Source organism: Hyaena hyaena, unplaced genomic scaffold (genome assembly GCF_003009895.1).
Source record: "Hyaena hyaena isolate Hyena2069 unplaced genomic scaffold, ASM300989v1 scaffold_209, whole genome shotgun sequence".
In the NCBI taxonomy this organism is placed as follows: domain Eukaryota; kingdom Metazoa; phylum Chordata; class Mammalia; order Carnivora; family Hyaenidae; genus Hyaena; species Hyaena hyaena.
The window spans coordinates 1,155,444-1,169,094 of record NW_024080844.1 but is presented as its reverse complement, the minus strand read 5'-3'; the positions used below and the strand labels follow the sequence as shown (position 1 = coordinate 1,169,094).

The 13,651-nt window shown below is 45.7% G+C and overlaps 1 protein-coding gene across 4 annotated transcripts in view; it reads left to right on the top strand.

The window, feature by feature from the left end:
* Window positions 1-13,651, top strand: part of RABGAP1L (RAB GTPase activating protein 1 like) — a 746,017-nt gene that overhangs the window by 717,093 nt on the left and 15,273 nt on the right. For 3 of the 4 annotated variants that reach the window (XM_039242377.1, XM_039242373.1, XM_039242375.1), the window contains 2 exons: window positions 5,580-5,690; window positions 13,085-13,189. In XM_039242377.1, the coding sequence (XP_039098308.1) occupies window positions 5,580-5,690; window positions 13,085-13,189 (216 nt within the window). Of the gene's footprint in view, window positions 1-1,382; window positions 1,798-5,579; window positions 5,691-13,084; window positions 13,190-13,651 lie in introns of those variants that run through there. The other variant, XM_039242376.1, reaches the window with a different exon arrangement.

Here is a 13,651-nt window from a genome sequence, read left to right as displayed (position 1 = left end):
ATAGTAAGAGTCAAGAGCATGGTTTCTGTCTGCCTGTGATAACTTCGGGATAAACTTCAGAAGGCCGCCAGTCTTTTTGAGTGTGGATAATCCAATGAACTCATTGTCCTGAGATGGTGGAAATTGCAAGCCTAAGCCCTATTGAGGATTCTTGAACGAATTGGCTAAGAAGGAGAAGGTGCTTTCTGACAATGCCTCTTTGCTGATTGAGTTATACTTAATACTTGAGGGAAGTAAAATTGTTATGCATATTAAAAATTTCTATGTGTGCTTTTTGATGATCTTCAGAATTAATTCTCGAAAAGTTTTATTCAATTTTTAGTAAGTTTTGCTTCCTGTTAAAATAGTAGTACTGAGAAGATGATGTCACACTAACATGTTTTGACATTATCGGTAACCTGTTTGCTTTTTTAAATTTTGATTTGTATGCTAGAGCAGGGATCTGCAAACTGTGGCCTGTGGGACAGATCGGCCCACTGCCTGTTTTTGTAAATAAAGTTTTATTGCAACACAGCCACATCCATTGTTTATTAATCATCGCCCAGGACTGCTTTTGCACGACAGTGGCAGAGTTGGAGTAGGCTCAACAAAGACCTTGTGGCTTGCAGATCCTAAAATGCTTAGTGTCTGGCCATTGATATGAAAACTTCGTTGACCCCTGTGCTAGAGTATAAGCTAAGACTGTTTTTTAAATGCTAGGAGAACTGCAGTCTGGTTTGCCAACTGCCAGTTAGTTATTACTAACAAGATTTTGTTTTTAGTTTGACATTTAAATTTTTAAAAATTTCTACCAGAAAGATAAAATTGGATATGTTGGGTAAAGGAAGAGCATAAAATGATTTCAAATATCCAGATTTTCTCTCTCAAATCTTCATCTGCAGACAACGTAGACATTTAAACATTTCATCTGTAGGCATTTGTCTCTGAATGTCAAAAAACTGTTTGCTGAAATCTGATGATGATAATTATCAACTCTTGAAAGAATTACCCAAAGGAAAATATGTGAGAGTTGAGTGTGTTGTTGCTAATAAAACCGTGCTGGATCTTTTAGGAAAACATTTCGGCCTGACCCTTAAATGTCTCTAAAAACTTGTGCCAAGAATTCATTATAGCAGCAGACGACACACCCAAAATACTGAGCTGGAGTTTATGAAGCTGCCTCTGTCCCCGTCATTTTTTCCTGTAAGGCTTAGTTTATTTTCTTCTGAATGCCAGTTCACATTTCTCTGGTTTCTCACGGAGTAAATGACGTTCCCCATCCCTCCTACTGCCTTACCCACCGCCCAGCCCCCAAGAAGCAGAAGAGAACTAGAAGCGTTCCCCTCCCCGGCCATGTCATTCTGTTGCCCGAAGATGAACTGTTTTGCAAGGCTTCTGACCTTGTTGTGGAAGGAAGTTCCTCCCACCCAGCTTTAGTAACACAGTCTAAACAGCTCCCACCGGAGTTGCTGAGGGTTCCACCAGCAGCACTTCCATCAGCACGCGAACTACAGATGGCAGCGTGGAGAGGGAGGGGCGGCCGCGTATCCTCTTCCTGAGTTCAGACTTGCCCACTGGCTGCCTCAAGTACACTTTCTTCCAGTGAATGTTTGCAGTCAGAGAGAGAACTTGGAGTAAATGCCACTCTAAGGAAAAACAAAAATAGCAAAACAGCATTGACGAGTGTCTGCTTTTGTTATTGCCGTTTTGTAAATGTATCAGTAGGTGTGCAGTTTCATTGGATATTCTGTTTTTTTTTTTTCAATTGTCTTTGTACCTATGATTGAAAACGGTAGTTGGTCTATGACTTTTGAGGAGGTAAGTTTTGTTTTGTTTTGTTTTTAATCTGTGTTATGTCTGTGATAGCGGCATCTGTCTGTCTGAAAAATGCAGTATCCTCCTCCCAGAAATTACTAAGCAAACTTCCCCAGCCGTTCGGCTCCCATGCCAGGGGGAAGGGGGCACGAAGGAGGACAGTGTTGTCCCTTTGTTCGGGTGGCATCAGGTGTGGGAGATGGAGGAGGTTTCGGACAGTGCGGTGGGGGTGCTCCGGGCTCCGTAAGCAGCGTCTCCGGCAGGCTTCTCGGAGAGGGGAGGGCAGCGCTCTGCCCACGGTGTCGCCGGGCTTGGAGCCGCTGGGCACCGCTGGGCACCGCTGGGCACCCCTGCGAACCGGCTCGCGGCTGCCCTCGCGCTGCCCGGCGGACTCCCGGGCGCGCTCGGGTGGGCCGCCCTCGCTGACATCTCACAGTGGACCCAGCCCATCCGGACGGAACTTTCTGCTCCGTTCTAGCAGCAAGGTGAACTTTTCTCCTGCATCAGTCAGGTCCGGGGAAAACAGTTTGGGGCCGTCGGGAAAGGGCTGCGAAAGGCAGCCAAGTAAGAGACCCGGAGGGCCCCCTCGGAGGGGGGAGCGTGGGCCGGGCCCTGCGCAGGGGCTCTCAGCCTGGGCGGGGGGGGGGGGGGCGCGGCGCCTCTGGGTGCAGGGAGGACTTTGGAGGACGATACTGCATTTTCGGCCCCGCGGCTTGCTTCCCCGCGCGTCTGTGAGTGCCGCCGGGCGTCACCTTCCCACTGCGCTGCTTGCTGTGTGCACACCTCCGACTGGAGCTTCCGCTAAAGCTTAGGGGCCCTCAGACATTCACGGTTCCTTCCAGATCCACCCCCCACCCCCACCCCGCCCTGTGCCCCCGGGGTGATGGGAACGTTCCAGCTGAGCTCCTGGCTCCTTAGATAACATCACCCATCAGGCCTTTATCTGCAAGCGGCAGTGATGGAGCCACCTGCTGCATCTTTAAAACACTTGGAACAAAGTGCTCTCCCTGTGCAACTTTGCCTGCAGGTTATTTTCCCACACACACACCCACCCACCACCACCACTGCCACCACCAAGCATCTGTCCTTGTGACCTGAAAAACTGGTGGCTGCCACGTTGTCGCTGGTGCTCAATGACTGTGACGTAAGTAAGAGTGGAGCGGACTCTATCTTGGAGCCCTGCGAGTACGATTGCAGTAGGACCAGGCGCCTCGTTCAGGAATAGGTACCACAGTAGCGTCACCATGGTTTTTCAGGCGGTTCGTCAGAGGAAGAGAATACTCACTCCCAGGCTCAAGCGGTCTGCTTTGCGAACTGTGCTGTGAGGAAAAGGGGCTGGGTATTGCTGCTCGTTCCTGGCGAGGAGGAAATGAACTGGAAAAGTTTATAAAACCCTTTATATATATATAATTTCTAAGTTTTCAACAAATAATGCACGTTGGTTCCACAAGAAAAGTGATATTTAGACATAACCAGGGTAAAAGACTAACTCTCCGGCCTCCGTTAGAGTTTGGATTGCTTCAGCAAAGATTGGAAGATTGAGCTGGAGATGCCCTTGATGTATACGTTAGTCTCTCCTTTTATTATACTTCCTATGGAGGTTAGAACTTCTATAGATGGAGGGACAGACAGAATGTGATGAGTGCAGTGTGTCCCTACAAATACATACACTGTCTTTGCAGGAACATCCTGGGAAAGGGTTCTTGGCAAGGCCATGCTTTGGGGAGGTTACATTGTATCTTGGTCAAAAAAGAAAGATCAGTATGGTTTCCGGTAGAACATGAGCTTCCAAAAGGAGGGCATTTTAACAACTTCTCATTTGGGCATTTTATCGTTTTCATTGGAATTGAAATTCTGAATGGCGCTTGATTTTTTTTAAACAACATTCAAACACCTGAATTAGGTATTCACTGTAGAAAACTTAAACATTCGTAAAGTACAAAGACAACCGTAAAAATAAATCCACTACCTACAATTAAGAATGTTATTTATGTTGTTAGGAAAATGAGATTTTCTAGTTACTTGTCTTTTTTATTTCTATAAGGTGGCTTAAACGTTTCCTTTATTGTTAGATATTTACCCCTTAATTTTAATGCTGCATGGAATTCTATTATGGATTTATTTAAAAGTATTTAAGAGATTTTGGACCATTTTTATCTTCTATCATAGATTTGTTTTTCAGAAATGTTTTGGTGGGGCGCCTGGGTGGCTCAGTCAGTCGAGCGTCTGACTCTTGATTTTGGTTCAAGTTGTGATCTCAGGGTTCTTGAGTTCAAGCCTCGAGTCCGGCCCTGTGCTGACAGCATGGAGCCTGTGTGGGATTCTCTTTCTCCCTCACTCTCTGCCCCTCCCCTACTCTCTCCCTCTCAAAATAAATAAACAAACATTAAAAAAGTGTTTTGGCATTCCCCAGCTCTCCCAGTCTTCCTTTCCCAAGAGAGAAGACAGAAATAGACCCTGCAGGTTCTTGGCAACACGAGGTTTATCCTTTGCCCCCCCCCGCCCCCCCCCCACCGCTGGCCCTGTTGGGGAACCCTCTACCTCCATGAAAGTCTTGGGCTCTCCCCTCACCATCGCTTTCTTAGCCCTTCTTTTAAAAAACACAAAGAAAAACAGCAGTTAGGCTCTCTTTTTCCCATGTAACCAACCCCGGGTGGTTCTATGGAAAATGAGAGTCACTCCACCCCACACACTGTGCTGTGCACATAGATGTGTCTTCTGGCTGAGCAGCACTGCTTTGTCTCAGTTTCTGCCACCCTTGCAGAAAACACCGTTAGGAGTGTAAATCTGAAAAACAGGAAGGTCTCCTCAACGTTGAAGTCTTTCCTGGCAGCTCTCTGGATCTCCTGTAACTGCTAACAGTAGCAAAAAAAATTTAAAAAGCACTTTTGATACTTTGCAGTGGAAGACAGTAAAGTGCTATTCTGAAAATGGATGTGAACATACACAGTTCATAAATGGCCAGTGCAGGGGAGACCTTTCTTCGCAAGAATGTGACTTGGGCCTTTCATCACATGATTTCTTCCAGATTTTTCCTGGGAGTTCAAGAGAAGAAGAAGAAAAAAAACAGCTCAGTGATTTCTTTTATCCAGGACCTCTTAATCTGCAGTTTTAAAAACACTCAGACAGACATTTAGAGACCTTGTGGTAAAGACTGTTGCTTTTTACTAATACAAAACTTGGTGTTCAGAAAGGTGTTTTTACCCCGTGAATGGAAATGTCTGCTGACACCAAAGTCCCCCAGCCCTGTATCCTGAATCTTGATTGATGTTCTTAATTAAGTATATTCCATGAATTGGAACTCTGATATCGGAAAAACAGTGTGAAGAAATATCTAGCGGTTTCCCCCCATTTCCCCCTTTCTGTGTTGTGCCGTTTCCCTTGAGGTCAAGGGCAGGATTTGTGCACCTTTCGAACAGAGGAGGGCCTGTGTCTGTGTTTTGGGTGTAGATGAAAGCGTCACAGGACTGGGGAGGCGTTGGGAGCCTTTGCCTTTAGTGGCACGTGTTTTATAATGAAGCCTTTTCTAAAGAGCCTGGGAGGGACAGTTGCGAGTGTCACTGGGCAGAGAGGCGCACTTGCACCGCTAGCTTCACTCACTGTCGTTTCCCAGACAGCCAGCAGTCCTGCCTCCCTGTGCCACTCGCGCCTTCTCCTTTCTTCACCTTCGGAGGTTCACGTTGTTGTCGCTGCTTGTCCCCCCACCCCCACCCCCCGTCCCCTTGGTCTCTGCTGGCACGTCCAGGCGCTAATGCCCGCCTCTGGCTGTCACTCTTTCCCTGCAGAGGGAGAACCGGAGACTCCAGGAGGCCAGCATGAGGCTGGAACAAGAGAACGATGACCTCGCCCATGAACTGGTCACCAGCAAAATTGCTCTGCGAAATGACCTGGATCAGGTAAACATGTCGTTCACTAGGTTGAAATCACACCGCGAAGACCTCCTCAAGGGCGAGGACCGCGTTGTTCTCAACCGCAGTCCCGCGGGGGCTCATGCTGTCCTTGACACCGAGTGGCTGGCTGCTGGATGAGGGGGTGGGCGATGGGGGGCAGGGGGCGGTTTGTGCTGACTGGAGAGGGCAGAAGGCACAGAGCCTTTGAGAACAAACCCTTTGGGTTATTTCCAAACGGCATGTGCGACGTATTTTTTTATACCTCTCAAGTTCTCCGGTGTCTCTTTTCTTCATTGGTACTTTTACTAAGCCAAGGGCTGCCAGCATTATTGCCTGGAGGTACCCGTCACCGAGAGTATACGGGTGCCCTTCTATACACTTCTATACATTGGGAGGCACTTTTTTTGTGGAACAAAAGAGTTCTCTACAATAAATGTGAAGATTTTATACGGAGTATATACACTGAGACGTGTGTGTTATTGGATTGGCAGGCGTCCCAGGGCCAAGGCCGCCTGGGTGTGAATCCTGGCATTGCTGTTCCCCAAACCCCACTACCCTGGGCGGTTCTGACCCTGCCTATGGGTATGAATAAGGCAAAGCACCTGAGCAGTGTGCGTTCCAGAAATGCTAGCTGTTGCTACGAAGACCTTAAATCGTTCACCTTCCCTGGTTCTTTCCACCAGTGCCGACAGCTTTAGGACGTCCTGTTTTCCACTGCTAGTGTTTTCAAAGGTAGTTGGCAAGATGGAAGGAGTCTTGTGCGGATTTAAAATTATCCCTCTTTTCTGACTTAAAAAGTGAATCTTCCCCACAAATGGCGCCAGGGGTCCGAAAAACTGAGCCTTATACTGTTGAACTGCTCACTGAGACAACATTTAAAATACAATCCAATAACTTAAAGATGATCAAATGTCTGAAATGGAAGAAATGAGTTAAGTGTTTAAAAGAGGTCCCTCCCTCAACTCCTTGTTCCCATAGTAATGTTGCAGTTCCAAAGTTTCAGCCACAGTAAGATGCGCGAAAAGACGACTATTAAGGAAAATAGTGCTAAAGGAGAAGAGGAGGCTGAAGGAATCTGAAAATAAAACAGAAACTGTGGCGGGGGGGTGGGGGACACAGGATGTGGAAGGTAGAAACACAGCCTGGTGGAGCGGCAGGGGCGGGGTGGCCCCTTTTACCACCAAACCATGCAGCCAGGCTGCTGCGAAGTGGGTAGAGGTGGCGTGAAAGATGTGTGACCAGGAGAGCCAGAACCGAAGACGACAGAGGCCCTCCGTTCCGTCAGGGCTGTAACCAGCCCGACCTCAGCTGGTACCTTTCTGTGTTAATGAGACTGCGGTGGTGAGGCAGTCCTATGACGAAATTCTAGTTTCATCCGAGCTCTCCTAACGGCCTGACTCACATCTGATTCTGTCATTTTGAGTCTGGTGCCCGTTAATAGTTTCCTTACGATGGATAACTGAAGGAAAAAGCCTTCTAAGCATTTGGGCTCTGCGGGGATGCGGTGAAATTCACTAGAAGGAGTTGTACATTGAAAGTTTTGGGGGAAGTGTATTTGATACTATCTATCAAGCCCTTAAAAGGATTAAAAAGTAATGAAATGAAATATCCACTGAGTGTCCACTATGCACTAAGGACTATATTTAGCACTTTCATAAGCATTATCTTATTTAATCTCACTAATGACTCCATCAAGCAGGTATTATTTTAATCTTACACTTAATAAATGAGGAAAATGACATAGACGCTTTGACTTGGAAAACCATCCTAACAAAAACAGAGACCTGATCAAAAATATGTGTATAAGATTGTTGACTACTGTGTTACTTGGAAGAATAAAATGTAGAAATGATGTATATTTCCAATAGAAGGGGAGAATGAAAGTAGATCTGTAAAAGGTCTTTTTGGAATTTTTTTTAAAAACAAGGGGAAGATGATGTTCTCATGTTTTTTAAAACCATACATTTATCCGTATATAATGCTTGCATCTAAATAGCAAGGGATATGGCTGGCATAGAGCGATGGTAGGAAACGAAGCCGAAATCTACTTCAAAAGGAAAAAGCCTATAAGGAAATACATCAAAATATTAGTACCAGATATTATCTGTGAGTGATACGAGTGTATCTAACTTGGGGCGCCTGGCTGCCTCTGTCAGTTAAGCATCCAACTTCAGCTCAGGTCGTGAACTCAGTTTGTGAGTTCAAGCCCCACATCTGGCTCTGTGCTGTCAGTACAGAGCCAGCTTTAGATCCTCTGTCCCCCCTCTCACTCTCTGCCCATCCCCAACTCAGGCTTACACTCTCTCTCAAAAAGAAATAAACATTTTAAAAAAGAGTACATTTGGGGCGCCGGGTGGCTCTGTCGGTTGAATATCCAACTTCAGCTCAGGTCATGATCTTGCTCATGAGTTCGAGCCCCGCATCGGGCTCCGTGCTGACAGCTCAGAGCCTGGAGCCTGCTTCGGATTCTGTGTCTCCCTCTCTCTCTGCCTCTCCCCTGCTCAGGCTCTGTCTCCGTCTCTCTCCCTCTCTCAAAATAAATAAACATTTTAAAAAATTTAAAAAAGAGTACATTTAATTTTTACATTCATCTTTATACATTTATTTTTTCAGTTATTTTATCTTTTATAAGATCTTAAATACTTAGCCACCCTTGGTTAAGTATGCATTATACCTTTTTTAAAAATATTTTTTTAATGTTTATTTATTTTGAGAGAGAGGGAGCACAGGCAGGGGAGGGGCAGAGAGAGAGGGAGACACAGGATCTGAAGCAGCTCCAGGCTCTGAGCTGTCAGCACAGAGTCTGACATGGGGCTTGAACTCACAAACCGCGAGATTGTGACCTGAGCTGAAGTTCGAGGCTTAACCAGCTGAGGCACCCAGGTGCCCCATACCTTTTTAATAATCAGAAAAAATATATTACTTAAAAAATATTACACCATGAAGAAAAGCCTATTTTGTGGATCAGTCTGGAAAGACTGCTACGTGGGGAATCCTGAAATAATTGATTATTGAGCACCTACGGAGATAGCTCATCTAGATACTGGATATTAGTCCCTGATGAAAAGTATCATTTTTCCCTCTTTCTCTTACTTCCTCCCTTTATACCCACTTTTTTAAAGGAGTAAATAAGACCTGGCCCCGGCCTATTAAAACTGATTATCTGGGGCACCTAGGTGGCTCAGTCGGTTAAGCATCCAGCTTCAGCTCAGGTCATGATCTTGAGGTCTGTGTGTTCAAGCCCTGCATCGGGTTCTGTGCTGACAGCTCAGAGCCTGGAGCCTGCTTCAGATCCTGTGTCTCCCTCTCTCTCTGCCCCTTCCCCGCTCATGCTCTGTCTCTCTCTGTCTCTCAAAATAAATAAACGTTTATCCACATCCTCGCCAGCATCTAGACTTCTCTGATTTGCACTGTTGGTGGGAATGTAAACTGGTACAGCCCCTCTGGAAAACAGTGTGGAGGTTCCTCAGGAAACTAACAATAGAACTCCCTTATGACCCAGCAATAGCACTGCTAGGAATTTACCCAAGGGATACAGAAATGCTGAGGCATAGGAGCACATGTACCCCAATGTTCATAGCAGCACTCTCCACAATAGCTAAAACATGGAAAGAGCCTAAGTGTCCATCAACAGATGAATGGATCAAGAGGATGTGGTTTATCTATACCATGGAATACTACATGGCAATGAGAAACAATGAAATCTGGCCATGTGTAGCAACATGGATGGACCTTGAGGGTGTTATGCTGAGCGAAATAAGTCAGGCAGAGAAGGACAAATACCATATGTTTGCACGTATAGGAGGATTAGGAGGAACTTGACGGAGGACCAAGGGGGAGAAGAAGGGCGGAAATGGTGGGGGAAAGGGAGAGAGGCAAACCATGAGAGACTCTTGAATGCTGACAAAAACTGAGGACTGATGGATGTGGGGGGGAGGGGGGGATGGGCATGAAGGAGGGCACTTTGGGGATGAGCACTGAGTGTTATGTAGAAACTAATTTGACAATAAACTATTTGTAAAAAATAAATAAATAAATAAATAAATAAACGTTTAAAAAAATTTTTTTTAAAAACTGTATGTGAAAGAAAAACTTGCTGTTTCTAGTGTATCTCCTCCTAACATGGGATTTTGCAGTTTCTGCCCGAGCGGGGTTTATTTGCCTGTCAAAAAGCTGTGCGTTCAGGTTGGGTGTCCCGCCCTGCAGCCAGCCAGGAAGGGCACCAGCCCCTCCTCCTTCACCTCTTGGCCTCGTACTTTTCCATTCCCACTTTTATCAAAATCCAGTCTCTTCATTAAAACAGCCAAACTTTGGCAAACATTAAACAAACATGAACGCAGACTGTATTCAAGACAATACCTAAAGCAAAAAAAAAATACTAATTCAGTAATTAGGTGCTCTTTAAAAATAAATTAGTCCTTACCCTTGTCATTTTAGTGCCAGCTTCGGGCATCCTGGGTACCAAAGGCCCTTCGTTTTTCCCTCTGACACAGGCTTCTGTTTTGACAACTTGCTCTCCATCAGACACTTGACATATGGACTTCTCAGTGATTGATAGTATAAAAAAGATACAATATCTTCACTGCAGTTTCTGCTGCTACCTGCCTTCAAGCCCTTCCCCAGGAACAAACAGAAGAGACACAGCCAGTACTTTCCCACTGAAGACCATGCCTAGTCCTTCTAACCACAGCAAGTTCTGTGTTCGACCAGAAGCTCCATGTAATGAGTGGCAGAGTCTTTTGTTTTGTTGTAAACCGAACAACTGCCTTGGCTAGTTCTCTGAGAAATCAGGTCTGAAAGGTCCTCATCCCTGATGTGAGAAATGAACCTTTTGATGAGGTTACTGGTTGACTTGTGATTAAATCACAAATGGCGGTGCTTTTTCCTCTCGTATGTAGGTCATAGAAGCCTTACGTAGCAATTAGAAGTCCCCACATCAATAAGGCACTATACGATGTTGGTAAGTGACTAGAAGACTTATGACAATGATCTTAACAAAGTATGGTGAAGGTTTTCCAATTTGAGTTCAAAGATAGAATTTGAGGATCTATCTGTTTAGGATTACGTTCCTAGAGATTCATTTAACGCTAAAGATGACTTCTACTTAAGTGAGGTGTAGAAGTTGGCTGTAAAGAGACCCAGAAGACTGCTTTTGGAAGGAGAACCAAGTTTTTTTAGATTTAGTCCCATCCTGATGAGCAGCAGAATCTATCCGACTTTACTGTTAACCATAGAGGAGAGACTTTGGAGGAAGCTTCCTGGGAAATTCTGGTGCTCTTCAAACATGGGACCCACAGCAATTTCTGTAGATGTTGGAAACATTCCTTTCATGTTCCAAAACTATAAAATAAAATTCTAGGTACAATGTACAATTTAAGAAGCTTTAATGTCCAGATAGCATGGACTATTCAGAAATTTACAAACGGCTAAAAATTGGGGGTGAATCTCTTTAAGAGACCGAACTTAGAATAACATTCACTTTGGAATGTCATAGTGTGTATTATAAAAGGAATATTCTCTTCACCACATGGAAATTGCTGGGGCTACCGCACGAGGACCCTTCTTTAGTAGGAGGGCTCTTGCTCAGATGTGCTGGGTTAGAACTTGAGCCAGTGGGCTGAAGTTATACGGAGCTAGATTTTGGTTAGATTTTCAAGAACGCTGAAATGGTCTGTGTAGCTCTTCTTGATTTGCTGTCCTGTGAGCCTCCATCAGCAATGCTGGGGAGGCATTCCCTGCTTTGACTGCAGTCACCTGGCTGGCTGCCCTAGAATTTGCTGTTTTGAATTTCTATAATCTACATGAGATCTCTTACAATTTAGGAAGACTTAACTTACAGTGTATATTTTGCCCACCTCTAATTTTAGGATGTTCTTTCGCCGTGTAGATTTCCCCTGTAAAATCCAATGTTATCAGAACAAATTTTAAAGTCTTTAAGAGGGATTTTTTTCACCTCAGCTACCCAATAGATGCAAATTATCTGAACACAGAACTGTAACTGTTGGACTATGGGGACATCAGGAACTGTAAGGTAGAACAGAGAAGCTGGAATGTCAGGACCCAGCAGACTGTGCTGGCCTGGCCATCTGGACGTGTGGGCGATACGGTGAAACACAGACACAAGGCCACCTGGCCAGTTTTTACGATTACTTGGATAATGTTTTGCTGTTGTCAGCCAGGGGTAGCTTCTTCAAATAGCTGCCTCTCCTCTGCGTCTGCAGTTTTCTCTATTGAACTCATCCTGTGGCCCTCCGCCACCTCCACTCCACACAGTTTGCTTGGGCGGGGACATGGAGAGCCACATCCGTTCACTCATCAAATACTTCCGGAGCACCACCTCTACCTGGTGCTGGCCTTGGTGCTGGGGAAGTAGCGAGGAGCGAAAGAGGCCTGGTTCCTGCCTCTCGGGGCTGAAAGTCTAGTGGGCAGTACAAATAAATCATACATCTAGTTGTCATTACAGACTGTGCTAAGTGCTCTCAAGGGAAATTGGAGAGATTTGAGCAGAGAAACTAACTTAGATGCGGGTGAGAAGCTGATTGAGATGAGGATAAGTGGGGCAGGGCTCAGGCCTTGCTTCACTGCAGATGTGAACTTGGAGCTGAGACCTCAAGAGTGAGGTGAGGGTCTAGAGTATGCAGTAGGCACGTGTTAACTAGGTTAAATACACACATGGTGCTTTCCTGGTTAACTGGACTCTGTATCCAAGTTAAGACCGGAGCATTTTCTCTGAGCTTTTCTTGGCCATTCTAGGAAGATGGTCTTTTCTGTTTGCATTGCTGGTCCCAGTTTTCCTCATGGCTCTCTCTGTGATGGGTTTTTGGTGTTAATTTCTCCTTACTGTCCAGTGGGATTGGCCTCGTGAGCCGTTTTTACCTCTACTGGTCTTTGAATTTTCTCACCTAACTGTTGTCCATGGATCAGCCCGTCTCCTCTCTGACTCCACCCCCCACTCCCCATGCACTAACAGCTAGAAGCCTCCATATGAGGCTCCACCTCTACATCCAGTCCATCTACACAGGCTCAGAGTGACTGCTGTTGTGACATCTGAAAATATGCAAGACGCGTTTAAAAAGAGCATGCACTTTGATGCCATTCACTTCTGAATTCACGTCATGGCTCTGAGATTAGATGTCTGCCCCAGCCAGGTTATTTGGTCTCTGCAGACTTTCCTGTCATCATATGTAAGATAATTCTTGTTGTGAGGATCAGAGATGGGGTGTGCCAAGGGTCTGCTCTCTACTTGGCATTCAACGAAAGTGGCCACCCCCGAGTGAGCTAGGAGGGCAGAAATGGCTTTTGGTAGGGATGCAACAGTCGTAACTAGAGATGAGGTTTGGAGGAAGTATACACACACTTCCTTCACCTTCTTTACCATTGTGATGTGCTCTGATTTACAGGCAGAAGACAAGGCGGATGTGTTGAATAAGGAGCTCCTCCTGACCAAACAGAGGCTGGTGGAGGCTGAAGAAGAGAAGAGGAAGCAAGAGGAAGAGACGGCCCAGGTAAAGGGCACAGGCGGGCCTTTTCTTTACACAGGTGGATCAGCGTGTGGAGTTGATGAATCTTTAAGCAAGAAGTGAAATTAAACCTATTCTAAATCAAGGGCTGAAGCAGTACATGTGAGTAGCAATGGGTCTCGACATTTCTCTCGAAGGGCGTGAGCAGAGGAGGCAGCATCTTTACCCTCGAACAGCTTTGAGGAATCTGCCTTGACTCAGATGTCTAGTGAGAGTGTTAAGTTTTCTCCAAGTTTAGTAACTTGGAATTGCGATCCAAGAGCTTCGACAAATCCACACAGTCTGTGTGTTATCTCCAAGGTAATTGACTTCAGCAGTAGTTTAGGAGGATTATGAGGCAGAAAGCCCACAGAGATCTCTTCTGCGAGCTGCCTCAGTCAGTCACGCTCGATCTTCCTGATTCATGGCATAGAAGGCGTGCCAGCAAACGTCCCTGGCAGAGCTCTG